General features: G+C 63.4%; 1 protein-coding gene across 1 annotated transcript in view; it reads right to left on the bottom strand.

Annotated features, from left to right (window-relative positions):
- Positions 1 to 25,853, bottom strand: part of LOC129552003 (SCO-spondin) — a 51,982-nt gene extending 26,129 nt beyond the window's left edge. The window contains exons 1-49 of the mRNA XM_055420201.2: positions 25,804 to 25,853; positions 25,437 to 25,595; positions 24,968 to 25,050; positions 24,667 to 24,846; positions 24,192 to 24,436; positions 23,986 to 24,085; positions 23,218 to 23,376; positions 23,048 to 23,127; positions 22,601 to 22,753; positions 22,140 to 22,311; positions 21,721 to 21,961; positions 21,220 to 21,364; positions 19,970 to 20,087; positions 19,179 to 19,354; positions 18,867 to 19,094; positions 18,521 to 18,686; positions 18,109 to 18,343; positions 16,979 to 17,168; positions 16,765 to 16,859; positions 16,272 to 16,528; positions 15,796 to 15,930; positions 14,581 to 14,777; positions 14,329 to 14,456; positions 14,134 to 14,243; positions 13,663 to 13,812; positions 13,450 to 13,543; positions 13,195 to 13,364; positions 12,761 to 12,994; positions 12,360 to 12,581; positions 11,711 to 11,947; positions 10,503 to 10,594; positions 10,182 to 10,413; positions 9,888 to 10,040; positions 9,646 to 9,786; positions 9,376 to 9,558; positions 8,846 to 8,996; positions 8,399 to 8,552; positions 8,171 to 8,225; positions 7,209 to 7,313; positions 6,706 to 6,915; positions 6,488 to 6,597; positions 5,307 to 5,463; positions 5,068 to 5,206; positions 4,503 to 4,575; positions 3,685 to 3,748; positions 1,950 to 2,117; positions 1,509 to 1,652; positions 646 to 825; positions 383 to 547 (exon numbers count right to left, since the gene is read on the bottom strand). Of these exons, the coding sequence (XP_055276176.2) occupies positions 383 to 547; positions 646 to 825; positions 1,509 to 1,652; positions 1,950 to 2,117; positions 3,685 to 3,748; positions 4,503 to 4,575; positions 5,068 to 5,206; positions 5,307 to 5,463; positions 6,488 to 6,597; positions 6,706 to 6,915; positions 7,209 to 7,313; positions 8,171 to 8,225; positions 8,399 to 8,552; positions 8,846 to 8,996; positions 9,376 to 9,558; positions 9,646 to 9,786; positions 9,888 to 10,040; positions 10,182 to 10,413; positions 10,503 to 10,594; positions 11,711 to 11,947; positions 12,360 to 12,581; positions 12,761 to 12,994; positions 13,195 to 13,364; positions 13,450 to 13,543; positions 13,663 to 13,812; positions 14,134 to 14,243; positions 14,329 to 14,456; positions 14,581 to 14,777; positions 15,796 to 15,930; positions 16,272 to 16,528; positions 16,765 to 16,859; positions 16,979 to 17,168; positions 18,109 to 18,343; positions 18,521 to 18,686; positions 18,867 to 19,094; positions 19,179 to 19,354; positions 19,970 to 20,087; positions 21,220 to 21,364; positions 21,721 to 21,961; positions 22,140 to 22,311; positions 22,601 to 22,753; positions 23,048 to 23,127; positions 23,218 to 23,376; positions 23,986 to 24,085; positions 24,192 to 24,436; positions 24,667 to 24,846; positions 24,968 to 25,050; positions 25,437 to 25,595; positions 25,804 to 25,853 (7,585 nt within the window). The remainder of the gene's footprint in view (positions 1 to 382; positions 548 to 645; positions 826 to 1,508; positions 1,653 to 1,949; positions 2,118 to 3,684; positions 3,749 to 4,502; positions 4,576 to 5,067; positions 5,207 to 5,306; positions 5,464 to 6,487; positions 6,598 to 6,705; positions 6,916 to 7,208; positions 7,314 to 8,170; positions 8,226 to 8,398; positions 8,553 to 8,845; positions 8,997 to 9,375; positions 9,559 to 9,645; positions 9,787 to 9,887; positions 10,041 to 10,181; positions 10,414 to 10,502; positions 10,595 to 11,710; positions 11,948 to 12,359; positions 12,582 to 12,760; positions 12,995 to 13,194; positions 13,365 to 13,449; positions 13,544 to 13,662; positions 13,813 to 14,133; positions 14,244 to 14,328; positions 14,457 to 14,580; positions 14,778 to 15,795; positions 15,931 to 16,271; positions 16,529 to 16,764; positions 16,860 to 16,978; positions 17,169 to 18,108; positions 18,344 to 18,520; positions 18,687 to 18,866; positions 19,095 to 19,178; positions 19,355 to 19,969; positions 20,088 to 21,219; positions 21,365 to 21,720; positions 21,962 to 22,139; positions 22,312 to 22,600; positions 22,754 to 23,047; positions 23,128 to 23,217; positions 23,377 to 23,985; positions 24,086 to 24,191; positions 24,437 to 24,666; positions 24,847 to 24,967; positions 25,051 to 25,436; positions 25,596 to 25,803) is intronic.
- Positions 25,854 to 26,027: the final 174 nt, after the last annotated feature.

Genomic DNA, 26,027 nt, shown 5'->3' with positions numbered 1-26,027 from the left:
CGGAGAGAGCCCCGCGTGGGAAACCCTGGGTGCAAGGATGCGTCGGGCTGGGGCCCCTCCCTCGGATCCGCTGAACAAAAGCGCCGCGGAGCCTCCGGCGCAGAGCCCAGGACCAGCGGGGCCGGCTGTTCACAGCCTCCCTTTGGGGCGGGCCGGCCGCGGCTCCAGTTCCCACACTCAGGCAGGAAGGGGACCAGGCGGGGAGCCGCCTTCCGACAAGCCCTCCGGGGAAAGGCGAGGCTGAGATGTCGGTGGGGGCTGTCCTCCTAGAGTCCCGGAGCCGGACACACGGGTCCCAAGGGGGAGCAGGGGCATTTCCCTGTGAGGGTGTCCCACCTTGGGGGGAGGGGTGCGGGGAGGGCTGGGAGAGGAGGCCGGTTACCTGGGCAGGCCTGCACGAAGCAGGGCTGGCTGCGGAGCCGGTCCGGCGGGCAGCTGCCCCCGGGCAGGGGCGGCCGCAGCAGCTCCCGGCGCTGGAAGGCGAGGCCCAGGCCGCAGCTACGGCTGCAGCTGCTCCAGCCAGACCAGGGCGCCAGGCCACAGTCCACTGCAGGGCCGGGTGGGCCGGGTTCAGAGAGGGACTCACGCGGGAGCGGGCCCTCCCCGGGGAGCCCCCGGCCTGACCCGGCCAAGCCTTGCCCCTACCACAGCCGTCCTCGTCTGAGCCATCCTGGCAGTCCAGCTGCAGGTCGCAGCGCCGCTTGGCAGGCAGACACTCCCCACTGCCGCAGGTCAGCTGGCTCGGAGAGCAGAGGCCCCTGGAGGCCAGCAACCCCGGCAGGGCGGTGGTGGGCACGGTGAAAGGCACGGTGCCTGCTGCCCATGCTGGGGTTGGGGAAGGGCAAGGGCACAGGTGATTCCGGCCGGTGATAAACCGACTCCTTCAACCCCAGGCCCTGAACTGAACCTGCTGACCCCAGCCTGGCCTTCCCTTCCTCCTGATTCCTCCCACACCCACCTAGCCCAGCACCCAGGCTTTCCTCTGCTATGAGTGGGGTGGTCTTCCGTCCACACACCATCTCACAGTCTGTTTGTCAACAGCTCTTGGAGTGTCCCAAGAGAAGCCAGAGCGTCTAAGAACAGTTCACTCCCCAGGTATCCCTTCCTGATGGATTCCCCCTGGGGTAACTGGCTAACACTCCATCCTTCCCATTATTGGCCAACACTTGATCGCTCTTCTTTTGATTGAAAACTAGGCTTTGAGCATAGTGGTCTACTTTGATGGATAGATAGATGGGTCGATAATGGATGGATGATGGATAGATGAACAACCTCCAAGGTCAGAGAAGTTTTATAAAACACCTATCCCATGCCCCCCCTTCACTATCCCCAAAGACACACATACTGCTGGATGTTTTCACCCACTCAGCTTCCTTCCACTGCCCGTGGCCACTAGACTTTCCCAGGACCTTCTCATATATGCTAGAAACAGAGGCAGGCACCTCCCCAAACCTACAGCCGTCTTGCCGTTACCACCCACATGGCACCAGACTCTCCGGGGTGCTCACCGCAGGGCCTCTCATCAGAGCCGTCCAGACAGTCCTCTCTCCCGTCACACAGCTGCTCCAGCTCCACGCAGCCCAGGACCTCACAGGGCACCTGGCCTGGGCTGCACCACATGGGCGGGAAGGGCCCCGGGGTGGTGCTCCGTCCTGCGGGCACCACCGCAGCCAGCTGACCGGCCATCGCCCCCTCCCCAGCCCTGTCCTCTCTCCTCCATCACCTCCCAGAAGCCCCCAGCCTCCCTCCTGACATCCTCTGTGCCCTCCCTTCCTGCCCCTCGTGGGATTACGGGAAATCAAGGAGCGGTCTCGGGAAACTTGGGTCCTAGGCTTGATCCTCCCAAGCTCCTGAGCTCGAGCCGTGTGACCCGGAGCAAAGCGGCCAAGCTCTCAGGAGCTCAGTTCCTCCACGGGGAAGCCGTCTCTACAGGGCAGGTGGCATCTCACCAGCAGGGACCTCGGGTGTCATCGGGTGCGGGGGGAGCACTGTCACAGCTGCTGTTTCCGGCCTCAGGGCCTGTGCCTCCGGCTGGGAGGTGGCGCTGGGGGTCGCAGTCTGCACAGATCCCCCAGGACTTGGGTGAGGCTCGGACCCAAGACTCGCTGGCCCCTTGCCTAGGGGTGCAGGGTTGGGGGGGAGCCCATCAGTTCCCTGTCCCTAAGATGAGGCCGACGTGGGCCCTCCAGAGGGTTTTCCAGGTCTCGGGGTGGTGACAGGTGAAATCCCACCTTCCGAGGGGCTTCAGATCAAACTGGAAAGGGGACTCAGTCGTCCCAGGGGCACAAGAAGGGTTTTATCTGAACTCAGAAGAAAAGCTGAGTTTTGAGTGAGATGTGTACTCTCCGCTCACGAAGACACAGCAGCCTCCTGGTGAAACTCACTATAAAGTCAAGGTTCATGGAGAAACGCAAATGGCAGCAGGAGGAGCCGCCCAGCCAAAGACAGCACCAGCCCTTCGCTGCAGGTACAGAGAAATCGGCCAGGAGCCTCCTGGCAGCTACTGGAAAAAGAGAGATGAACCTATTTTGTACAAGAGACTCATGCTTAAAAAGACAGCCTTTTTCCTAGAACCAGACTTGGGATGAGAGGAGACTTCGTCATGGGAGTCTGCATTCTGCGGACCTGAGCGATAGTTCAGTGGCTTCATCTGCTTCTCACAAGGGATGCAAAAGCACTGCTAGCCAGGCTTCCGAATAGCTATCCTCAGAACTTTCTAGAAGGGACCATATGCACAATTTTAAGTGCTCCTGGGCTCACAGAAGGGAAAACTGAGGCTCCGGGCAGGTGGTGAGATGGGCCCAACATGTTCCAAGACAGAAGGTCACTCCCAGCTGCCCTGATAGCCCTCACCGGCCACCTCCCCCAAAGATGGCTCTCCTGGGCCCTCGTGCAGGTGAAGGGCCAGGCGGTCATGGTTGGGGGCGGCGGCTGGCACACAACGGGAGCCCCTTCCTTGTCCTATTTGGGACCCTGATAACTGGGTGACCCTGGCTTCCCTGTGCCCACTGACAGACATCTGCTGCCTGGAAACGCCTCTGAAATGGGTGCCTGGCTGGGTGAGTGTGGGGGTGGGGGTGGAGGGAGCGCTGGGTGACAGCCCACAGACAGGCCAGGGGCCTGGGGAAGGCAGCCCCCCATGCAGGGCACAGGCTCAGTCCTGGGGACCGGCCAGGAGCCTTGCACCCTAGAGTCCAGGACGGTGGGCAGGGACTGGACCTGGCCAAGGAGCCCACGGGGACCATGCCTGCCTCTCTAAGCCCACCTTGCTCAGAGGACAGGAGGGGTCAAAAAAGTGAACTCTAGAGATGTAATTCAGAGAAGGCAATGGCACCCCACTCCAGTACTCTTGCCTGGAAAATCCCATGGACGGAGGAGCCTGGTAGGCTGCAGTCCATGGGGTCGCTAAGAGTCAGACGTGACTGAGTGACTTCACTTTCACTTTTCACTTTCCTGCATCGGAGAAGGAAATGACAACCCACTCCAGTGTTCTTGCCTGGAGAATCCCAGGGACGGTGGGCTGCCATCTATGGGGTCGCACAGAGTCGGACACGACTGAAGCGACTTAGCAGCAGTAGCAGCAGAGATGTAATAGCCCCCTGCCCTGAAAGGACAGGCAGGCTGGCAGGGGTTGGGGTGGTGGGCGGTGAAGCCAAGAAGGCGGCCTGGAGTTTGGGCACGTACCTGTAGGGGGCACGGGTGACCCACGCCCGGGATGCCATTGGTCCGCCTCTGCTTCTGCCAGACCCTGCGGAGAGAGGAGAGGGTCAGCTGCCGATTAAGGCCCCAGCCTGGGGGCAGTTCAGCCTGGTGTCCAGCCTCTCATCCCCCCCGGGGGGTGCACTTGAACCCCCAGCTCCAACCCCCTCCATGGTGCAGGGCAGAGCTGGGGTGTGCAGTCTTGATGTCGGGCTCCACACCCACCAGGTGCCAGGAACTAGGAGCTGTTCTTCCTGCCCGCCCAGGGGGGCCACTCTGGCCCTTCTCTCCAAACCCCCATCATACCCCCAGCACCCATGCGTGTGCCCGAATGCTGGGGTCACTCTCCCCTCTGGGGTCCCCACCAGGCTGTTCTCCTGTGGGACAAGTGCCTGGCCCCCGTCTCTACGTTACCCCCCACCTCCCATCCATCCTTCAAGCCTTGTCCAGGAAGCCTCCAGGGACTCTGGGCTCAGGTTGGCTCTGAGCACCTGGTGCCCTGGTACTGGCCTGTGGGCATCGCCACGCTACAGGCACGTGGGCGTCTACGCCTCTCCCGTCTCCCTGACTCCTCCTGGCCCGGCATCCACCCTGTGCTCCCTGCTCCCTCTGGCCCCCAGCCCAGCACCAGGCTGGCCCCAGGAGGTTCAAGGCTGAAGCCCCGATGGAGAAAGGAGAAGCAGGGCTGCCCAGGGAGGCCACGCTGGCTAACCGTGTGAAGGGAGCGAGGACCAGGGCTGCTGAGATGCGGGGGTGCCCCAGGCCCTGCGCCCCACCCTCAGGGCCCGCGTCTCCCCACACACCTCGCTGGGCTGAGCGGGCAGCTGTCCAGGCTGGGCGGAGGAGGGCACGGAGCTCCAGGCTGTGGACTTGATTCTGAGAGAAAAATAACCACGGGGGCTCCAGGGGCCCTCCCAGCTTTGGAAGCCCCATCCTGGCAGGGGGTCATCCCTGGGCAAGCCTGGGGAGGGCACTGCCCGCTGAGACTAGACATAGAGATGCCCTCCATTATGGTCCCAAAAGTCAGAGTTCCCTGCAGGATTTGTTAAGCAGAGGGGCTGGGCGCCCCCCGTCCTCCAGTGGCTGCCTCAGCAGGTCTGGGCTGCGGCCTGAGAGTCTGCATTTCCACCAACATCCAGGTGATGCTGGCGCCTCTGGTTCAGGGACCACCCTCTGAGTACCACTGACCTCCAGCTCCAGGACAACAGCACAGAATCCCACGTGGGAAGGGGCCTCCTAAGGCGCCCAGCTGCACCAACTCAGCACATCCGGGCCCACAGGCACTTTGGGGGTGAAGGTGACACAGGCTCCTCCCACAAGGCTGGGCCCCCCAACCAAGGCTGAGCCGGGCGGCAGGGCGCCCCATACCTGCCAGCGCCTGCGGGCGGGGTCACGCAGCTCTCCTCATCGGAGCCATCCTCGCAGTCCTCCACACCATCGCACGGGGCCCCCCGTGGGGCACACTCGCCACTGGCACAGCGGTGCCCAGCCCCTGAGCACAGGGGCGCTGCCCGGTGGGGACATGGTGGGGTGGGGGGGATGGCTGAGGGCTCCTGCCCCTCCCTCCTGCCCACTGCTATCTCTCCCTCCCCCAACCCTGCCTGTACCTGGCTCACAGCCTAGCAGCTCCACCTGCAGGGGGCCGCCTGGGATGGCATCACTGCGGGGGGCAGCCTGGCCGTGCCCATCGGAAGGCCACACCCGGACATGCCGCGCCTGCACCATCCGGGCAAACATCCACACCGTGGAGGCACCATCCCAGTTCTCAGGGAAAAGATACGAGCACGGAGGTGTCTGCTCAGGCTGCCACCGTGACCCTGCCCAGTGCACCCCCCCACCCATCCCCCCAACCTCCATGGCATCGCATGGACCGGGCCATCCCAGCACTCATGGTCTCCCAGCACGAGTCATCCGAGTCCCTCAAGGCTGAGGGGTTCTGGTCCTAGTTTCCTGAGGGCAGGGTACCCTCTGCGGTGTCTCCAGGGCCAGGCCAGTGCCCACACATGGCAAAGAAAGTGAAAGTGAAGTCGCCCATTCATATCTGACTCTGCAACCCCATGGTCTGTAGCCTACCAGGCTCCTCCGTCCATGGGATTCTTTAGGCAAAAATACTGGAGTGGGTTGCCATTTCCTTCTCCAGGGGATCCTCCCGACGCAGGAATCGAACCCGCAATGTAGGCAGATGCTTTACCATCTGAGCCACCAGGGAAGTCAAATACTTAAGAAACATACAGTCTCCCTGAACATAGAGATGTCAGTCGCTCAGTCGTGTGCGACTCTTTGCAAACCCATGGACTGTAGCCTGCCAGGCTTCTCTGTCCATGGGATTTCCCAGGCAACAGTACTGGAGTGCGTGGCCATTTCCTTCTCTAGGGCATCTTCCCCATTCAGGGATTGAACCCGGGTGTCCGGCATTGCAGGCAGATTCTTTACCATCTGAGTCTCCCTGGGGAGGATGCTAACCCCAGGAGGGCAGAGCTGTGCCCAGCTGCTCTCCGCACACCCTGAGGCCCTCACTGAACTTGCTGTCACCCCAACTCCCTCCCTCCGCAGTAGGGCTTCCCACAGCTGCCCCCAATCTGAGCCACTTCAATCGTGTCTGATGCCCTTTTGACTGTGGCCCTTCTGCCCCACAGAACACTGTCCCTGCTACAAACAGGTACTGAACAAGCCTCTAAAGTAGGAAATGTCCCTCCGGAGACAATAAACCCCTTGGGAACATAGACTTTGGGCCCCCCACAAAAGGGCATGGTGGGTCACTGGTCCAGGGGGCCCGAGTGGGCGGTACCTGGGGTGCGGGCTGAATGCCAGGCCGGATCTCACGATAGCTGTGCCAGTGTAGACCATCACTGCTGACCTGGAGCCAGTCTGAGGACCCAGCCCCCTGCACTATGATGCCTGGGGGAGGGGCAGGGGGCAAAGCTAAAGCAGTGAATGCCACCCCCAACCCACCCTCCTCCACCCCTTCCTTCCTCCAGCCCCAGCCTCTGCCGTCTCCCCACTGACCGGTGAGGTTCCTGGGCCGGAGCAGGTCGAGTTGCAGGTAGGGAGGCAGGGTGTGCCCCTGAGTATCAACGTGCTCCACGGGGCTCCAGCCTGGCGCCCCCGTGGCAGGCCTCAGGACGGCAGCCCAGGCAGGGTGCTCCAGCTGCTGGGACGAAGCAGGCAGGCTCCCTTCGGTGAGTCGGGCCAGGCCCAGTGGTGAATAGCAGGAATCTGGGTGCACAAGAGAGGGCCTGGAGCCTGCCGGGGCCATAGTTAGGAAGGCACAAGGGGTGCTGTGGAGGGTTGAAAGCCCACCCGGTTGACCTTGTAGGGTCACTGGAGGCTGGTCCAGGGAGGGCAGGGTTAGGGAGGAAATAGGTCGGGCTGACATTCTAGATCCTTAGGATAACTGTCCTCCCCATGGAAGGCAAAAGGTATAGTCCAGTGATCCAGTCTCCCTTCCCAGGCTGGACAACCCCTCAGTAACACCCCCTTTCGGCCCAACAACAGCCCGTGGCCTTTACCTCCGGGGGGAGGCAGAAGGTAGGTGATCAGAGGGGCTCCGATCTGAGGGCTGGGGGTTGGAGTGGGCACGGGAGTGGCCATGGGGTGGACAGTCTGGTTCTCTCCTGGAGGTGGGCGAGGAGAGACACAGGCTCACACCAGCCCCAGGCCCCGACCTCTCCCCACTTGTTGGAGCACTTTCTCTCCCAAGACGCCCCTGCGAGCTTTGGCAACGGTGCCCCCATCCCACAGCTGGGAAAGGTCCATCCCCAAGTGAATCAGGGGTTTTCGCTTCCACTGCATGTATTTAGAGAACACAAGCTGAAACCACCTGCCCAAAGCCACTTCAGGGGCCAGGACCAAGCGACTGCAGTTCAGTTCCTGACCAGGGCTGCTGTCGCTGATAGGGAACCTTTGTGGGCACCAGAAAAGGGCATCTCTGGGTGGAAGAGGACTTTCAGACTAAAGTCCGGTCCCCACTCACCATGAACTTATGCAGTCAGCCACCTGTACCACTGTGCAGGCGGGCACTCTCCTAACCTCAGCAGCCTGTGGGTGCACTTTGAAGATATGAAATCTGGGCCCCAAAGTGCATCCGTTTCTGAGTCTTTGTATTTTGTTTTATTTATGACTCAGTTTCCAAGTAAAAACGATCTTGAAAAGTCCAACTTGGTCATGGTTGCTTTTAGAGGAAACAGCAAAGGAACCAGATCCAGCCCATCGGAACCAGAGAAAGGAAAGTACCCTTAAGGATGACCTCGTGGGGGAGGTCAGAGGAGGCGGGCAGAGACTGAGGCCCGGCCTTAGGGGCCCCCATCCCCACCCAGAGGGCCCCTTCCTTGCCCAGCATCCCGACCCAGGCTCCTCTCACCTTGAGGCTGGGGCAGTCAGTGCCATCCCCCCGGGACTTGGCGCAGCCACCTCTGACTCCCTGCCATCCTCCTCCCCCTGGAGCTCCTCTGCTGCCCCCAGACCCACTCACCAGGCGGCACGCAGCGGCAGCACGACTCCCCCACTCCCTCCACCAGAACCCAGTCCTGCAGATGCAAGAACCAGAACCGGGCTGGATGCAAGAACCGGGCTGGACGTGCAGAATTGGCCACCCGCCCATCCCCAGCCCGCTCCATCAGCCGTCACCCACAATTCTGGCCTCTATACACCGCGCACCGCCCCACCCCTGCTTCCCCCGCCGGGAGCCCGCCCGCCTCACCTGGGGGCAGCTGCCCAGCGGGCAGTAGGGGGAGCAGCCTGCCGAGCCGTCATGCAGACACTGGCAGACCCTGCAGGGGCCCGCTCGCCAGCGCTCCCCCACGCTGTGGACCCGGCCATCCTGCTCGCAGCCTTCACAGGGCTCCGTCTGGCACCTGGGAAGAGGGGGCCCACCCCTCACCTGGTGACCAGCCCACCCTGGCCTGCCCACCCCCGGACCTATGGGTTCCCTACATCCCCTTTTGGATCCCCTGGGCATAAAACTGATGCAGAAGGCCAGGGGTCCCCAAAGATGTGCCGGGAGTCCTGGTGTTCAGACTAATAGGAGCACACAATGGGGGTGGTCCTCATCTGGGGTCCGGCCCGTGGAGGCACCTCGAGTGAGGAAGGGCACACACAGGCGGCTTCCCAGCTGGGAGCTGGAGGTACGGTTCCTGCGGTGTGGTACCTGCGGGCCTTGCGGTGGAGACCCCGGCACTGGTGCCCTCGACCAGCTGGGCGGGGGTTGTTGGGGCTCCGGAAGGACCATTGGACGCTCCAGCTCCCACAGGGGCCCAGGCACTCAGCCCAGGGGGACCACGCTGACCAGCCGCAGTTCACTGAGGAGGGCCATGAGTCAGGGGGAGGCGGGGTGGTCTGGGGGAGATCAGAGCCCCTCGGGAAGGGTCGGGGTGGGGCTCACCAGCGCAGTTGGGGCTGGGCAGTCTGGGGGAGACAAGAGCCCCTCAGGAAGGCTCAGGTTGGGGCTCACCCGCGCAGTCTGGGTTGGGCGGTCTCGGGGAGACCAGAGGCCCCTGGGGAAGACTGGAGCCCCTCGGGAAGGCTCGGAGCAGGGCTAACCTGCACAGTCGGGGCTGGGTGGTCTGGGGGAGACCAGAGCCCCTTGGGAAGGGTCGGGGTGGGGGTCACCCACACAGTCTGGGTTGGGTGGTCTGGGGGAGATCAGAGCCCCTCAGGAAGGCTCAGGGTGGAGCTCACCCGCGCAGTCGGGGCTGGGCTGGCAGCGCCGGGGCCGCCCATCCTGGCAGACGCAGAGCTGGCAGTCAATCTTGACGCGCTGCCCGGGCCAGTAGCGGCCACCGTCCACCAGGCAGGGGCACTGCCGTGGCCACACGCACCGCCCGCGGGCACCAAGCACCTGCCCCGCAGGGCACCAGCAGCCTGAAGGAGGCCCTGCGTGAGGCCTCCCTGCAGAGAGCTCGGCCGAGCGGACAGGCCCCCCTCACCCCAGGTCCAGAGCCCCCTTACCTGGGCTGCCACAGGGCTGGTCGGGGGGGCACGTGGCCTGACCAGAGATGTCATCACAGGTCAACGGGCAAGGGGCGCAGGCATGGAACACCAGCTCCCCGGAGCAGGTGACATTGGGGCAGCCGTCCCGAGGGCAGGGCCCTGGGAGGAGGTCATCACAGGTGGGTCCCCATTGGGGACAAGCTCCCCCCACCACTGCCCCTCCACCCTCCCTCCGCTGCGCCTGCCTCCTGTCCACTCACGGGTCTCCCGGGTGCTGGGAGGGCCCCCGGGTAGCATGGCACAGGTCCGGCCCCCGTTCTGGGGCGGGTGGCACTCCCGGTGGCGAGCCGTGACGCCCCCGCACAGCTCAGAGCACGGGGACCAGGGCGACCAGGAGGTCCATGCACCGTCCTCTGTGGGGGGCAAGGGCCAGCTGGTGGGGTGGGGAGCGGCCGTGAGGCTGGGCGGGGTGCCCAGTGCCTTCCCCTGCTCCCCTGCTTTTCTCAGGCCCTGCCCGCTGTGCTGGCCTCCTGGGGCCCAGGGGGCCCCCTCACCTGGGCAGGCGGCTGCAAAGCAGGCCCGAGTCTGGTGCTCCGGGCCGGGGCAGTGCCGCAGCACCAGGAGGCTTGGGGGCGAGCAGCGGCGACTCCGATCCTGCGCCCCAGGCCCGCACGTCCGGCTGCAGGGCCCCCAGGGGCTCCAGGGCCCCCAGGCCCCACAGCCCTGCTCCTCCGGGGAGGGCCCTGCCGTCCCTGGCAGCTCACAGTCGGGCTGCCCATCGCACACCTGGGGTCAGAAGAGTGGGGTCGGGGCGACTCGTGCTTTGAGGGCACCAGGGGCTCTGGCCTCCCACACCACCCACTCACCAGCCTCACCTGCTGGAAACTGATGCAGAGGCCATCCGGGCAGGAGTATTCTGAGCAGGGAAGCCCTGTCTGGTTGGGGCCTCCTGGGACCCACAGCCCCTCTGAGGGAAGAGGAGAGAAAACACTTAGGTGGGAGTGAGAGCCACGTCCCCGGCCCCCACCAGCCTTGGCCTCCACCAGGGCAACAGCATGCCCACCCTGTCGTCCCCCCGGGACAGGTGGGGAGCCCATCCCAGAGCCACTGGGGGTTCGGGCACTACTGGGGAGTCAAATCACAGGGGAGGAGACTCCTGCAAGGGGACAGATGGGTGGAGCCTGCAAGGGGTGGGGCTCCAAAGGCATGGAAGGGTTGTATGCATGCTAAGTCACTTCAGTCTCCTGACTCTTTGCGACCCCATGGACTGCAGCCCGCCAGGCTCCTCTGGCCACGGGCTTCTCCAAGCAAGAATACTGGAGTGGGTTGCCATTTTCTCCTCCAGGGGATCTTCCCAACCCAGGGATCGAACCCTAGTCTCCTGTGTCTCCTGCACTGGCAGGAGGATTCTTTACCACTAGCGCCACCTGGGAAGTCCAAAATGTTAATCGCTCAGTCGTGTCTGACTCTTTGTGACCACATGGACTACAGCCCACCAGGCTCCTCTGTCCATGGGCTTCTCCAGGCAAGAACATTAGAGTCAGTTGGCATTTCCTTCTCCCGGGGACCTTTCCAACCCAGGGATCGAACCCAAATCTCCTGCCTTGCAGGCGGATTCTTCTACCGCTGAGTCCCCGGGGAACCCTGGAGGGGGCCAAGTATGAGACAAAAATCACACGGAACCCAGCCTGGCTCAGAGACAACTTTGGAATGCAGGCCATGGGGAGGGGAGGAAATGGGGCCTATGGACAGCGCCCCCCTGCAAGTGGTCAGGACAGTGATGGTCTGACTTGCAGGGACACAAAAGGACCCCCCAGTTTTGGTGGGGAGAGGCTGAGGGGAGCCCCCGGAACAGGTCCACCCCCTGTAGCACAGCCACTCAGGCCCGCCCTTTTACCAAAGACAGAAAGCCCTTTCTACTCTCCTCCGCGGAGAGTTTCCCAGAAGAGATTCAAGGAGCACAAAACCGGCTCCAGGCTCGGATGCCTTAGACCTAAGTCACTGCCTCTAGCGGGGGCGCCCGGGTTGGGGTGGGAAGAGAGGGCGACCCGCCCGCCAGCGCGTGCCGCAGCCGGGCGCTCACCGCAGGCGCCCGGGTCCTCGTCCGAGCCGTCGGGGCAATGAGGGACGCCGTCGCACAGCTGCTCCGCGGCCACGCAGTGCGGGCCGCGCGCGCAGGGCGCGTGGTGCGGCGCGCAGGGCCGGTCGCAGCCGCTCTCGTCGCTGCCGTCCGCGCAGTCCCCCTCGCCGTCGCAGCGCCAGCCCCGGGGCGCGCACTCGCCGCTGCCGCAGGCGAAGTCCAAGGGGCCGCAGGGCAGCGCTGCGGGGACGTCCTCGCTAGACCCCGGCGGGGCGGACCAACTCCCCGCAGGCCGGCTGGGCCCTTCCGCCGCTGCCGCCCCTCTCCAAGACCCTCCGGGCCCCCTCCCCGCGCCCGGCCCTCCCCCCACCTTCTGCCCTTCCCCAAGTCCCGTCCCCACCGCACCCATCCGAGAATTCCCAAAAGACCACTCCGTTTAGAGGCGGCTTTGAACTCCTGGGAAGAAGGTCTGGACTCTTCAGTCCTCTCTCTCTTCGCCTCCTTCATTCCGCTGTCTCCAGGGAGGTGGTCTATGCCTGCTCTTTCCCTCCCCCCCACCACCACGTGCCCCTAGGTCTCCCCGAGACCCTGCCCCTCCCTCCCAGGCCTCCAGACGCCAGCTTTCTAATACCCTTTCCTCCAGGAAGCTCACCAGGGAGGACGCTGGCCATGGAGGTAGGTGCAGTCTCCCAGGAGACAGCAGAGGGGCCAGTCAAGGTACCAGCAGGGGGAGTGGGCAGAGAGGGAAGGGGGCAGTGCCCAGGCCCCTCGTCAGCTCCGTCCAGGCAGTCCCAGACTCCATCACACAGCTGGATGGCTCCGAGGCAGGTACCATCAATGCAGGACACCTCCCCAGGGGTGCAGTCCACTTGCCCTGTAGCCAAAGAGAGGGGCTGGTCCCAGGGTACTGCTCCTCGGGATGCCCTCTCTGACATGCCTGCAGGTGCCCACTTCTCAGCCGGAATCTGCACTGGTGAAGGAGGGGAGGCAGGCAGGTGGGGGCTCACGAGACGGATGCCTGGTGGGCTGGAGCCCAGGATAGGGACCACTAACCCAGGCAGGACTCCTCATCAGCAGCGTCCGGACAGTCGGGGTGCCCGTCGCAGAGCCGGGCCAGGGGCAGGCAGTGCCCGTCGGCACAGACCAGCGAGTCCTGGGGGCACGGGCAGCCCTGCTCATCCGTCCCGTCTCCACAGTCGTCCTGCCCGTCACAGAGCAGGGCCAGGGGCAGGCAGCGGCCGGAGCTGCAAGACACCTGCCCCTCGCCACAGGCCGGGGTGGCACAGCCTGGGGCAGAGAGGGCCGGCAGGCTCAGGACACCCACAGAGACTCCCAGAGAAGCCCCAACACCAGAAACCGGGGTTGAACCCTGCCCACAAGCGGCTGGCAGCTGGATCCGCAGCTCAGGAAGCGGCCCTAGGACACATGCTTCCATCGGAGGCCTGACCCACCACTGGTCACTGCTGCACGCCACCCAGGACACTCACCCTCCTCGTCTGAGCCATCGCCACAGTCATCCTGGTTGTCGCAGATCCACCCGTGGGGCACACAGTGCCCACTCTTCCGGCATGGAGTCTCTCCCTCCGCACAGCCAGGCCCCGGCTCCGCACAGCGGCCGCCATCGTCCCCACAAAGCCACTGGCTTTCCCGACATGTGCTGAGGACACGGCGTCCAGGGATCAGCGGCAGCACTGGGCTTGGCCAGCCCAGGGCACGGGGCCACCCCCCCAGCCCCCGCTCACCAGTTGCCACAGTCCTTCTGCAGCACCGTGCCCGGCGGGAAGAAGCTGCCCCCCCACTCGCAGGGGCAGGCAGCCGGCTCCAAGCAGACACCTCCTGAGGGCACAGACGGCAGGGCTCTGGCCAAAAGGGCACCCCGTCACCACGGCCTTGTGGCCTCTCCTCAACCCCCTACCCAGAGCCCCATCCCCTTTGCCCACTCTGACCCTACACACCGTGCAGCAGAGTCCCCTTGGGGCAGAAGCAGCCCTCCACACAGGCGATGGTCCGGCAGGGCCAGGCAGGCTCAGGACTGTGGTCGTGGCACGTGGCGGGGCACGTGGGGCCACAGGCCTCATACACCTGGCCCCCCTCACACTGCAGAGCTGGGTGGGGAGGAGAGAGGCCTGGGTCACCACGGGGTGAGGGCCCTAGGAAGCAACAGCAGTGGGTGAACTAGCCCAAAGTGAGCCCCGTGGAGGGCACTGGGGTGTTTGGATGGCGTGGATGTCTTGCTGGGCATCTGCCAAGGCTATTTGCAACAGAGCAGCGATCTCAGCATGTCTGGTTCATCTAGGACAGAGTCTGGCTCACAGTAAGCACTCCAGGAATGAATGAATGAACAGCTCTCAGGCCAGAAGCATCCCCAGAGGAGCTGAGCGGGTGGCGAGACGGGGTGTCGCGGACCGAGGGCTGGGCACACTCACGGCAGAGCTCCTGGCTGCGCCAGCGCACGTGGATCCCGTGCTGGGCACACTCGTCTGCGTAGGTGGCAATGGCCGAGCAGAGACACTCACAGTCGCCCCCCGAATCGCAGCTGTGGGAGGGAGCAGTCAGCCCCCTGCCGTTCCCCTACCGACACACCCACACCCACCCCGGGTCCCCAGGCCTGCCCCTCTCACCCGCAGGCGTCATACACACACTGCTCGTAATGCTGCTGCGGGGGCACCTCCGCGTGGCACCGGGCAAAGAGTGGCTGCAGCACCACCCTGCAGCGGGCACGGGCCCAGCCGGCCCGGTGGGCGTTCACCTGCGGGGACACCCCCGTGGACCAGCCAGACCCCTCCGCAGCACCCCACCTCTGGAACCACCCCCACCCCGGGTTCTGGCAGCTGCCCCCTTCCACCCTCCCCACCTCTCCTGCCCATCCTCACAGCACAGGGGTGCGGCAGGTCCCCTGGCTCCGGGCAGAGAGGACCTAGGCGCCAGGAGTGGGCGGCCAGTTCAGCAGTGGGCTCTAGAACCCCCTGGCGGCTCCGAAGGTCGTTACTGGCGTCTCCATCGAAGTCTCCACACAGGCCAGCCACCCTTCCGCGGAGCTGGGGGGACAGCTGCACCAGGACCCGGGTGCCTGAACAGAGAGTGTGGCAGAGGGGCTCTGGAGACGGATCTGGGGGCCTTCTTCAGGGCCGGGAGTGGGGAGACCTGGTGATGGTGGTGGTTTAGTAGCTAAGTCGTGTCCAACTCTTGCGACCCTCATGGACTGTAGCCCACCAGGCTCCTCTGTCCATGGGATTCTCCAGACAAGAATACTGGAGTGGGTTGCCATTTCCTTCTCCAGGGGAATCTTCCCAGCCCAGGGATCAAACCCGGGTCTCCTGCATTGCAGGCAGATTCTTTACTAACTGAGCTACAAGGAGTGGGCAGAAGACCTAGGCACCTACATTATGTGGGCCGGTTTGACGATCTGACAAAGGTACCAACCCCCCAGTGGGGGAGCTGGCTACCTCGTGTTTGGGGCGGATGCTTGGCGGTGACAGAGAGACCTACCTATGGGGGGCTCAGGGCAGGAAGTGAGAGCCTACTTTCTTAACTAAACTCAGGTTGGAGGTGGGGTATGGAAAATCTCCAGAGGGCGGGATTCCAGAGTCCAGGACAGACTGGGACACCCTCTAGTCCCAGAGGCCTCAGTGCAGATGACTTTGCCCACACTGGGGGCCATTTTGGAGAAGGAAATGGCAACCCACTCCAGTGTTCTTGCCTGGAGAATCCCAGGGACGGCGGAGCCTGGTCGGCTGCCATCTGTGGGGTCGCACAGAGTTGGACACGACTGAGGCGACTTGGCGGCGGCGGCGGCGGCAGGGGCCATTTGGATTTCCTTTGATTTCTCAGTAACAAGTTATTTCTAAATCACCCGCTGCTTGGGTTTGGGTGGTGGGCTGTTAGATTTCTTTTTATTTCTTCTCTCTAAAACTTGCTGTTTTCTTTTTAACTGTTTCTTTTGGCGAGGAGGTATTGCTTTCATAAGGCAGAAAGATGTAATGACGAAAATGTAATTTGGAAATTCCAATCAGATGTGTGCAAGAGGAAGACTTTGGCGGGAGGAGCTGCAGGGCGTGGGCCAGATGACTGGGGGATGGGGTACTGACCTCCATCCCAGAGCAGGGTGAGGCCCAGGCGGGTGCTGAGGAGCAGGAAGAGGCCGGCGGGGCGCAGGCTCAGCCCGGGGCCCGAGTAGACCTTGGGGGGCGTCACACTCACCCCATTCACCGTCACTGCCCTGCCTGTGGGGGAGCAGAGGCATTCAGGCCTGGCCTCGGGGTCCAGGGGCTCCGAGATCCCCATGAGGCCCTCCCAGCCTCCCTCCCCTCCAGCCTTTCCTTTGCTTCTCCAGCTGTGTGACTTGGAGCAAGTCGTTAGACCTCTCTGGGTTTTAATTTCCTGTAGCCTTCCAGAATCAGCATTCCCAACCAAGAGGAGAGTCGCCAGCTCCCCACCCCGGGACTGATGGCTAGCAGTGGGAAGATGTGGGAAGCCCCAGGCCTCAGCTGTCACTGCAGAGTTGTGCCGCCACCCGGGGGGGCCCTCCTCCCCGGCCCGCGCCAGCCTTCAGCGTCACAGGCACCTCTGAGCATGTGCACAACGGTGCCCTGCAGCCGCACGGTCAGCGCCTTGGTGCAGGTGAGGCCGCTGGCCCCGCAGGGCAGGTTTTGGGCGGAGACCGTGAACTGGCCGCTGGCCTCTCGCACCAGCAGGTACTCGCAGGCCCCGGGGAAGGTGAGGACCAGCCCGTCGAACGTCACATAGTGAGGGGCACCTGACGCCCGGCACCGTCCATCACACGGCTGGCCCGTGCAGTGCCACTGCCGCCCCTGGCACACGCTGTGGGCAATGGGGGAGGGGAAACCATCAGGAAGACCAGGAGCAGGGCGGGCTGAATGCCAGGGAGGCGGCGGTCCAGATTCCAGGCAACGCCAGACAGACCTTCAGGTCAGAGAGATGCTGGGAGCTTCCACTGTCCAGGCCTGTCTGGATATCCCGCCCCACCCATCATCCCGACCCCCAGCCAGGGGTCACTCGGTTGCAGGGTCACAGGTCACAGGGTGGGGCCTACATACCACAGGTTGCAGTCCTCCTGGATTGTAGCGTTGGGCGGGTACCACTGGCCGCCGTGACGGCAGGGACAGAGCTCAGGAGGCACGCAGCGCTCCTCCTAGCAGAGGCCGGGGACGAGGGGCTCCATGGAGACTGCCTGGTGACCCCTCCCCGCCAGTTACACCCAACCAGGGGCTAGGGCAGGGCGCTGGGTAGCGGAGCCCCTCCCAGACATACCAGCAGCACGGTGCCTGGGGGGCAGACACAGCCCCCCGGGCTGCCTGGGGGGCAGGGGCGGTCGGCGTAAGGGCGGTCACAGGTGAGGAGGCAGGCTCCAGGGACGTAGACGAGCTCACGGGGGCAGAAGGCCCGGGGCGGAGCGCAGCGGTGAGCAGTGCAGTTCCAGAGGCCCCTCTCCTGGCAGACGCTGCCGGAGGTTGGGAGGCAGGGAAATGACCTCATTTCCAGGCCCCTGACCTGCCCTGGGACAGCCTCAGGATCCCAAGGGGTCCAGAGCCCCTAACCTTGTGGGAAGGTCCAGCTCCAATGCTGGAGACCTGAGTGTCTCACCCCAACCCCAGTTGCCCCAAGCACAAGAAGGGTGACAAGCACCAGGCCACACCTGGGATTACACACTGCCAGCCTGCCCCAACACCAGGAGGGGCCATTCTCTGGGCTCTGGGGAGGGGCCAAGATACTGAACAACCCTACTCCCAGTACGGGTGGGAGAAGGGTTTCACCCACCAAACCCTGGACTCTGGCATAGTGTCTGTAGATCTGCAACTTCTCTTTATGTCCTAACTCTTAGAAGAATTTCTGGACCACACTCAACTGGAATTCAGAGACCTGGGTTCTGTCCTTTGTCATTAACAAGCTCTGTGACTCTGCAAGCTGTTTAGCCTATCTGCACCTCAGTTTCCTCATCTGCAAAATGGGAACAATTCTACTTCCTACTTTATTAGGGTATTGGGCTTCCCTGGTGGCTCATCAGGCAAAAACTGCCTGCAATGCATGAGACCACAGGTTTGATCCCTGGATGGGGAAGATCCTCTGGAGGAGGGCATGGCAACCCACTCCAGCACTCTTGCCTGGAGAATCCCATGGACAGAGGAGCCTGGAGGACTACAGTCCATAGAATCCCAAAGAGTTGAACACGACTGAAGCAACTTAGCATGCACCCAGAAGCAAGATTAGATAAGGTAATGTACATAAGTGCTTTATAAGCCCTAAAGTACTCCACAACTGAGGGGATGTTATCAGTGCTCTAATGGGCATGGCATCCTCCCCATATCTGTCACCCTGTTTCTCTAAGCTCCACCTTTTCACCCCCAAGCTCTTTGCCTCCCTCCACAGGTCTCCATTCTCACCAGTGGTTGCAGTCCTTCATAGCGGCACTGCCAGGGGCATAGCGATGGGCCCCAAGCTGGCAGGGGCACAAGTTGGGGGGCACACACTGGCCCTCAGGGTCCCACAGCAGCCCCGGAGGGCAATTACAGCCGGCCACACAGCTGGCCAGCTCCCCACAGTCTTCAGGCTCCCCGCAGTTGCGACCGCATGCTGGGGCACACTCCTGGTACTCCTGGCCACCGGGACACAGGATAGCTGGGCACAGAGACACATACAGGTCAGGGGCTGCTCTGCCCTCTTGCCTCCGAAAGAAAGCAAAGCCAGCAATCCTCGGAGGTCAGAGATCCTTCTGGGATCCTCCCCTGCTGCAAAGCCCCTGGATCCCCTGTGCTGGAAGGAGTGTAAGGGTGCAGCTTGGCTGAGCAGACTCACGGCAGAAGGTCCGGTTTCTCCAGGAAGGCAGGGCACCCTCCTGGGCACAGCGCCAAGCATAGGCCGCAAGCACGGGACACAGGCAGTCCCGGCCAGGGGCGCAGCCACACACAGCTGCCAAGCAGCGCAGGTGGAACGGCTCCCTGTCCACCAGCCCGTGGCACTCCTTGGAGGGAGACAAGGAAATGGGTCAGCCCCTCTCCATGGATTCCCCACTGCCACCTCCTGGTGCTCAGCCGCCCTGGCATGGCTCAGAGCGAGGCCCTCCCAGGAGCCCAGAAGGATGGCAGGGCAGGTATTGCTGCCATTTAGGGGCAAACAGGACGAGTGCCCCCAAGCTGGCTACCTGGAAGGCTGGGCCGTGCAGGGTGGCGCAGGCCACCTCCGCGAAAACCTGGCGTTCAGTGTGGGCGCTGCAGAGGGAAAGCGGGGTGCTGGCCTCCAAGGGGCACGTGCCCCCGCCTGCCACCTGGAACTTGCTAGCAAAGGCAGTGATACTGGTCTCCACATCGCCAGCAGGGGTCAGGAAGTCATCCTGCTGATTCCTGGTGAAGGTGCCGCACAGACCCTGCACCTGGGCCACAGGAGTGGGCACAGGACAGTCAAACCCAGGCCCACAGCGGCCGGGCCCAGCCACTCACCCGCCCCCTGGGCACACCTGGTGGGCATGATGGGGATCCAGGGTGATGTAGGCTGCAGGGTCAGACACTCCCCAGAGGATGCGGGCACCAGGCCAGCGCAGCAGCAGGAAAGAGGAGGAGGCCCGGGAGACACTGAGGCCCCCAGCTGCACTCCAGGGCAAGGCCACATCCTGCCCATCGACCAGCACAGCTCCTGGAAAAGGAGGTCTGTGAGGGGGCCACCCCCAAAGGGCTGGGCTAGGCCGATGAGGTGGAGGGAAGGCACATTTCGGGATGGGGCTGTTAAGAAAGGGAAGGACCCAGGGTAGGAGGTGGGGAGCTCCGTCTTGGTGGGCCGCTCACCCTGAGGAAGGGGAACCGGAATGACCCCTGGGAGGTCACCCATCCTACCTGAGCAACCCCCATGGGACCCTTATCACCCACTTGGCCTTTGCCCTTGGGGTCAGTGTGCAGGAGGAGCTGGGAAGGGCCTGCAGGCCTAGGTATACCATGAGGCCTTTCAGCTCCTTCCAAACCCTTTGAATTGTATTTTCCCCTGAGATGGGGCGGGCAGAAGATGCCTGGGAAAATCGCCACAGGCCTTTCTGCATCTTCCAGAGATGGCAGAGTGAGGGGGAAGCTGAGGCAGTGACCTCGGTTGTGGAAGTCTAGCCAGAGAATTTGGGTTCAGGAACCACAGGGCCAGTGTGGACGGAAAGTGCTGGAGAGACCTGGAGTCCACAGGGAGGGGGAGAAGGAAGGAGGCCACTCCGGAGGGCTGTTGGGTGCTGAAGGCCTGGAAGGCGGGGACCCTGAGACCTGGGGCTACCTGAGTCCCTGAGCTGGATGAGGGTGTCCCCCAGGGAGACAGAGATGGCGTGGAGGCAGCTCCCAGCGTCACAGTCCCCGTGCTCCAGTACAATCACCAGCTGCCGCTTGGCAAAGTCCTGGGCAAATGGTGAGGAATGTGGTGGGGATGGGGCGGGAGGGTCCCTCCTGGGCCTTCTCCTGTTTTACTGGACGCCCACAGCCCACACTCCGGACAGCTCCCACCCAGAACTGCGCTGACCTCCTGCCAGCCAGCCACACTGTGAGGTGAGGGACTTAACCCTCACCAAGGGCTGGCATGTGTGACTGTGTGTGTGGATGCACGTGCACATATGGAAGTGTTTGTGACTGTGTGCACGCGCACGTGTACATGTGGAAGTGTGTGGCTGTGTGTGTGTACGCATGTGCACATGTGGAAGTGTGTGTGTATGCACGTGCACATATGGAAGTATGTGACTGTGTGCACGCGCACGTGTACATGTGGAAGTGTGTGGCTGTGTGTACACATGTGCACATGTGGAAGTGTGTGTGTATGCACGTGCACATATGGAAGTGTGTGACTGTGTGTGCGCGTGCACATGTGGAAGTGTGTATGCACGTGCACACGTGGAAGTGTGTGTGTATCCACGTGCACATATGGAAGTGTGTGTGTGACTGTGTATGCGCGCGCGTGCACAGGTTCGGGCAACATGTCTCCTCCCCCTCCTCCCTGCGGGGACATATGCTCATGTCTCTGAGTGCCCTCAAGGGTGCACACGTATGAGAGCGTCGCAGGAGCCCCTTTTTGTGTCTACGTGTGTAAGAAGGTGCCGGGCCGGAACCTGGGAAGTCACCTCACTTTACCTGGGGAGGAGTGCTGGGGACGAAGGCGGACCCTGCTTTATTTGCCCCCCCGCCGCCCCCGGGGTCGTTTTGCAGGAAGGAGGGTGTGACAAGCCAAGCCGTCCAGTCTGTGACAAAGGACTGTGCGGGTGGGTTCTGCGTGGCGCCCCCGGCCCGGAGCGGCGCCGACAGAGAGACTTCCACGGGAACCTGAGGCGGCGGCGAGAACCCTGAGGGCAGGCTCGGGGGTGTGCGGCTGCCATCTTCCCGCCGGGGCCGTCTCAGCGTCTCCCTGCACGGCTGCCTTGTTTGTTCAGCGGTTTCCTTACAGTCACTGCTCTCCCCCCGACACCAGCACCCCTACGAGGGCTCCCAGGGCTCCGGCACGACCCCCCGCTTCCGCCCCCGCCGTCTGCCCGCGCTGCACACCTGCACCAGCACGAAGCGGCAACCCGCGCGGCCGCGGAAGGAGAAGCTCCGCCCATCGAAGGTGACGTAATGCCCGTCCCCGCCCACCGCGCACTCGGCGGCGCACGGCGCCTGCGCGCAGAGCCAGCGGCCGTCCCTGCAGACGCTGCGGGCACAGGGGCGGGGAGAGGGCGCTCGGGGTCCGCGCCGCCGAGGGTCGGGGGAGGAGGACCGAGCTGGAGACCCCTCACACGCCCACCCCCCAACACTCTGGTCCCCCTCCCTCCCCCGGCACTCCCTTCCCCCCCCGTTAGGACTAGAAGTCCGCTGATGGAGGTCCCCCGCTGGGTTTTTAAGCAGGATGGTCAATTATAACTTGAGAGGTCACAGGTCACTTGCGAGGGAGGCTCCCCCAAAACGGAGGAAGGTTGCAGAGCAGATGATATAAGAGAGGGATCAGAAGGGACCTACAAGTAGCCCTTCAGCCCCCCGCGAAAGGGCCCGCCAGGCCCGCGCACCCACCACGGGTTGCAGAGCTGGCGTACGGTGTCCCCGGGCTCGTAGCGCCGGCGTCGGCGGTAGCAAGGGCAGCGGGCGGCGGGCACACACAGGGCGCCGTCCCAGAAGAGACCCGGCGGGCACTCGCAGCCGCTCACGCACTCTTCACCGCAGCTCCGCTCGCCTCCCTCGCCCACTGCAGAGCAGCTGGGCGGGCAGGCCGAGGCGCAGTCGGAGTACAGCTGGCCCCCCGGACACAGGCGCTCTGCGGGATACAGGGGTGGGCTGTAAGATCCAAGGAGTTCCCCGCCTTCGGCCAGAGCCCACTGACGGAATCCCACCCCAGGGAAACAGGAGCCACGCGAGGGCCCTCGGTCAATCGCCCGATTCCACAGAGAGGGGAGGCCAGAGGCTGGGCAGAGACGGGCAGGCAGTCGCCCTACCGCAGAAGCCGGGCTTCCTCCAGCGCACCGCGATGCGCCGCGCCGCACAGTCCTGGGCGTAGCTGGCCAGGGTGGCGCACACGGCCTCCAGCCTCTCTGCCCGCCCACTGCCCGCTGGGGCCCCAGCACAGTAGGCGAAGAGGCAGGCCTCGTGGTACTCTGCAGGGGGGACCTGCCGAGACAAGACAGCCCTTCAGCAACCAGCCTCCACCAGCGCCTCCCTCCTCTTGCTTCTCAAACGCCCTTGTTTTACGATCAAACAAGTGAACGCTGCAAAGGACCTTAGAGATAACATATTGGGGCCGTCTCATCTCCCAGAGATCAAATCAAGGCAAGTGGGGCGGGGTGCCCTGACCCATGCCCCAAAGCAATTTGGTGGCAGGACCAGGGGCCCCATTTGGCACCTCCCTAGCCCTTCTCACCTCTCTAATGCCTGATGCCACCTCCACCCCCATCCATACCTGGGTGTGGCATTCCCTGAAGGGGCCTTCCAACAGCTGGTGGCACACATCCTGGGCTTCAGCCCGAAGCTGGCCAGCCTCCGTACTCGTCTCTGTGCCCCTCAGGGGGTCCTCACAGCCTTGGGCTGCCTCCACCGCATCCAGACACCCAGGCTGGGGACAATTGGAGTCAGGCCAGGGATCCAGGATGAGGGATATTAACCAGGACATCAGGAAAATGGCCGTTACCCTGGCAGCTGGTTCAAGACCCTGCCCTCATGGCCACCAGCCCAGACATCCTGGGACTGTGGAGGGCAGCAAAGTGGCAAGCCCAAGTTGGTGTGGGGGACCAGGATCACTGTGAACCCACAGGCAGGAGGTTAGATAACTAGCTAGTGAACCAAAACTTGTTGGTGACCAGGTCGGTGAGCACACAAAAAGCGAGGGAACCCAGCACTGCAGTCTCACCTCTGAGTCTGGGAGTCTCCAGGAATTCCCAAAGGTGGCAGCTAACGCAGCCAGTCCCCTGCTGGGCTCTAGGAAGTCATCTGGGGGAGGTTGAGGCAGAGTGGCTATGCCTGGGGACTCCTGTCTCCCCTTCCTTCCCACAGCAGGAACCAAGCCTCACCCCCACTCACCCTCAGGCTGGCCGTTGTAGACCCCACAGAGGCCTTGAGTCTGTCCCTGGAGCTCGTGGTCCACAGAAATGGAGACGGAACTGGACCGGTCCAGCCGCACAACGACCCCCAGGCCCCCCGACAGCACCAGCCAGTCCCCTTGCCACTGCAGGCTGAGCCCTGGGCAGGAGAAGCGGGGAGTCACAGCCCCGCCTCTCCCACCATCACACGGGGCTCAGACTGCCCTGGGAAGGAGAAAAGGGCTCCTCACTATTCTAGAGAGTTCTGCACCCTATACCCTTTAAAGCAGAAGCCACTGGCTTCCCATCACAGACCTCTTTTGAGAAGTTCATGAACTACGGATGCACTCTTGAGAGTAAACTACAGGTAAACTACCACACACACACACACACACACACACACACACACACACACACACACACACACACCCCTACCTCAGTCTTCGGACCCCAGCAAGACAGAATTCTGGGAGGAGCCTGACACATCTAGCACCACAAAAGCCCACCTCTGAGGCCTGGGTGCGGGGATAGGGGATGAGGATCACGACCTCCTAGCATATCAGCAGGCTCCCTCATCTCCAAATGCTGACTCCCAACAGCTGTGGGGGTGTCAGGAGGCTGTGGGCACCTACCCAGCTGCCCAACTTCAGCTGTCCTCTGACCTGCGTACTGCGAATGGACAGACTGTCCCAGAGAAGCGAATGGACAGACTGTCCCAGAGAAGCGAATGGGGCCCTGGGCCACCTCCTGGTGCCCACAGCCGCCTTACCAGGGAGCAGCTGAGATACCCCCTCGGGTACCAGCCGCCCATTCACAGAGACATTTTCACCCCGGATCAGCACCTCCTCTGGTCCCATCATTACCCGGGCCTGTGGGGGTTGGGGGGGGGTGACACGTTGAGGAAGAGGTGGTTAGTGGCCCTCCTCCTCCTGTGTCCAGCTCCCTCTCTGTGTCCGGATCCATCTCCCTTCTCACCAGCTGACAGTGCCCAGGCTGGGGACAATGCCCCGTGGGCTGGAGGTGGACGGCCCAGGTGGCATCAGCCGCGCCTGCCAGCAGGTAGTTGCAGCGGCCCAGGAAGTGGAAGTGGCGTCCATCGAAGGTGCGATAGTGGAAGCCGGACCAGGTGGCGCAGGTGGCCGAGGGACGCTGGCGCTGGCTCCAGAGCTGGGCCACGGCCCCTGCCAGGGGCTGCAGGATGGCTGGGGAGGGTGTGCTGCCTGAGGGAGGTACACCAACGGTGACCTCTGAGCGCAGGAAGGTGGGTGGAGGTGGTCAGTGCATGGTTACCAATGGTGACCAAAGGTGGGAGGCAGCTTGTCTGAGCAAAGAGGGCAGTGGGCTCCACAGAGGGACCCAGAGCTCAAGAATTCTAAGTGGGGTGCCTGTCGGGGAGGGGATGCAGGTCAGGGCTGTGCCTTTCACGCAGGCTGGAACTCTGGGGACCCACCCGGCCGTCTGTGGTTGGAGCAGCGGTGGCAGGTCTGGGAGCGACCATCTCGCCAGCTGTGTCCCCAAGGCCGGGCACAGCACTCCTCCAGGCTTCCTGCAGACGCGTTCACTGAGCCTGCCCCCAAGTTGCACAGCCAGGTGGCAAAGCAGTGGCCCTCAGGGCTGGCCTCTGCAAGGGCTGCGGTGGATGGAAAGAGAGGATGGGACGGACCCAGACATTCCGCCGGACCCGGCTTCCCTCCCCAGGCAGCCTGCCACCTCCAGGAAACCCCGGATCTGGGCTGATCCCGAGCGCTTACCCAGGGTGCAGTAGGTGCCCCCCCAGCCTGGGCAGCAGGCCCTCACTGTCCGGTTCCAGGCAGCAGGCCGGGTCTCTGGGGGTCTGGGTCCATGGAGCAGGGGGAGGGAACAAGATGGCAGCGTTCAGCCCCATCCCTGGGAATGGCCTGGGACATCGCCTCTGGTCACCTGCTCTCTAAGAGGCTTTGTTGTGTAATTTTCCATTCTTGGTGTCAATTTCCAAAGCGAGAATGATCTCAGGAAGGTAGACTGAGGGGTAGGCAGAGGCAGCAGGCATCTTGACCTTGCCCGGCGCTGCCCACGGACGTGCCCACTCATCACCACCCCGTTCCCCCACTCGGCCCCCCTTGAGTCCACCCTGGACCTGCTTGCCAAACGCCTGCATCTCCAGGTCACCCCCAATCCTCCCCCGCTCTCAGGAGTTCACCCCACTGCCCTCGCCAGTCCAGCGGGCTCCTCGTCACTCACTTGTAGATGGCACAGAGCCCCACACGGCCACTCCAGGTCAGGTCCAGCCGCCAGCCCCGGCGCTGGTAATGCTGGAGGCTGGCACAGGGTACCAGGTCCTCCTGACGGGGGGCGACTTCCTCCTCCACCAGGACGGTCTCTGTCCGCTCACACCACCGCCTGCCCACAGACGGGGCCCCACAGCTGCGGCCACCATCCCCCTCTGCCCGGGAGGCCCTGTCCCGCGACCCCACTCCCCGGGAGAGTTTACTGAAGAGGAGGCTGACTCAAGCGGGCTGAGGGGGACGAGGAGGGACAGGGAGTCTGGCTGCCCCAGAAGGTCCTAGTCTTGGGCCAGGAGGAGAAGTCCCCGAGGTGGGCTCCTTACCCATTAGCCAGTGCCCATGCCACCCCGAAGAGGAGGGCAGAGAGCAGCATGGCGACCCCCGGTCACCTGTTGGGGGGCTCTGAGGCTCTGCGGATACTGTTCTGCGACAGGGATGCAGAGAGGCCAGGCCAGGGCCTCCCGGCCCCCCACAGCGGCAGCTGCTGCAGCCTGGCCTCGAAGGTCCAAGGCAGCCTGAGGCAGTGAGGGCAAGGCCAGGCAGGCTT

The sequence above is a fragment of the Moschus berezovskii genome, chromosome 3 (genome assembly GCF_049115385.1).
Source record: "Moschus berezovskii isolate FMDL1 chromosome 3, NW_MosBer_1.0, whole genome shotgun sequence".
NCBI classification, from domain to species: Eukaryota; Metazoa; Chordata; class Mammalia; order Artiodactyla; family Moschidae; genus Moschus; species Moschus berezovskii.
The sequence above is the reverse complement of the archived record's forward strand: the minus strand, read 5'-3'. Positions and strand labels throughout refer to the sequence as shown.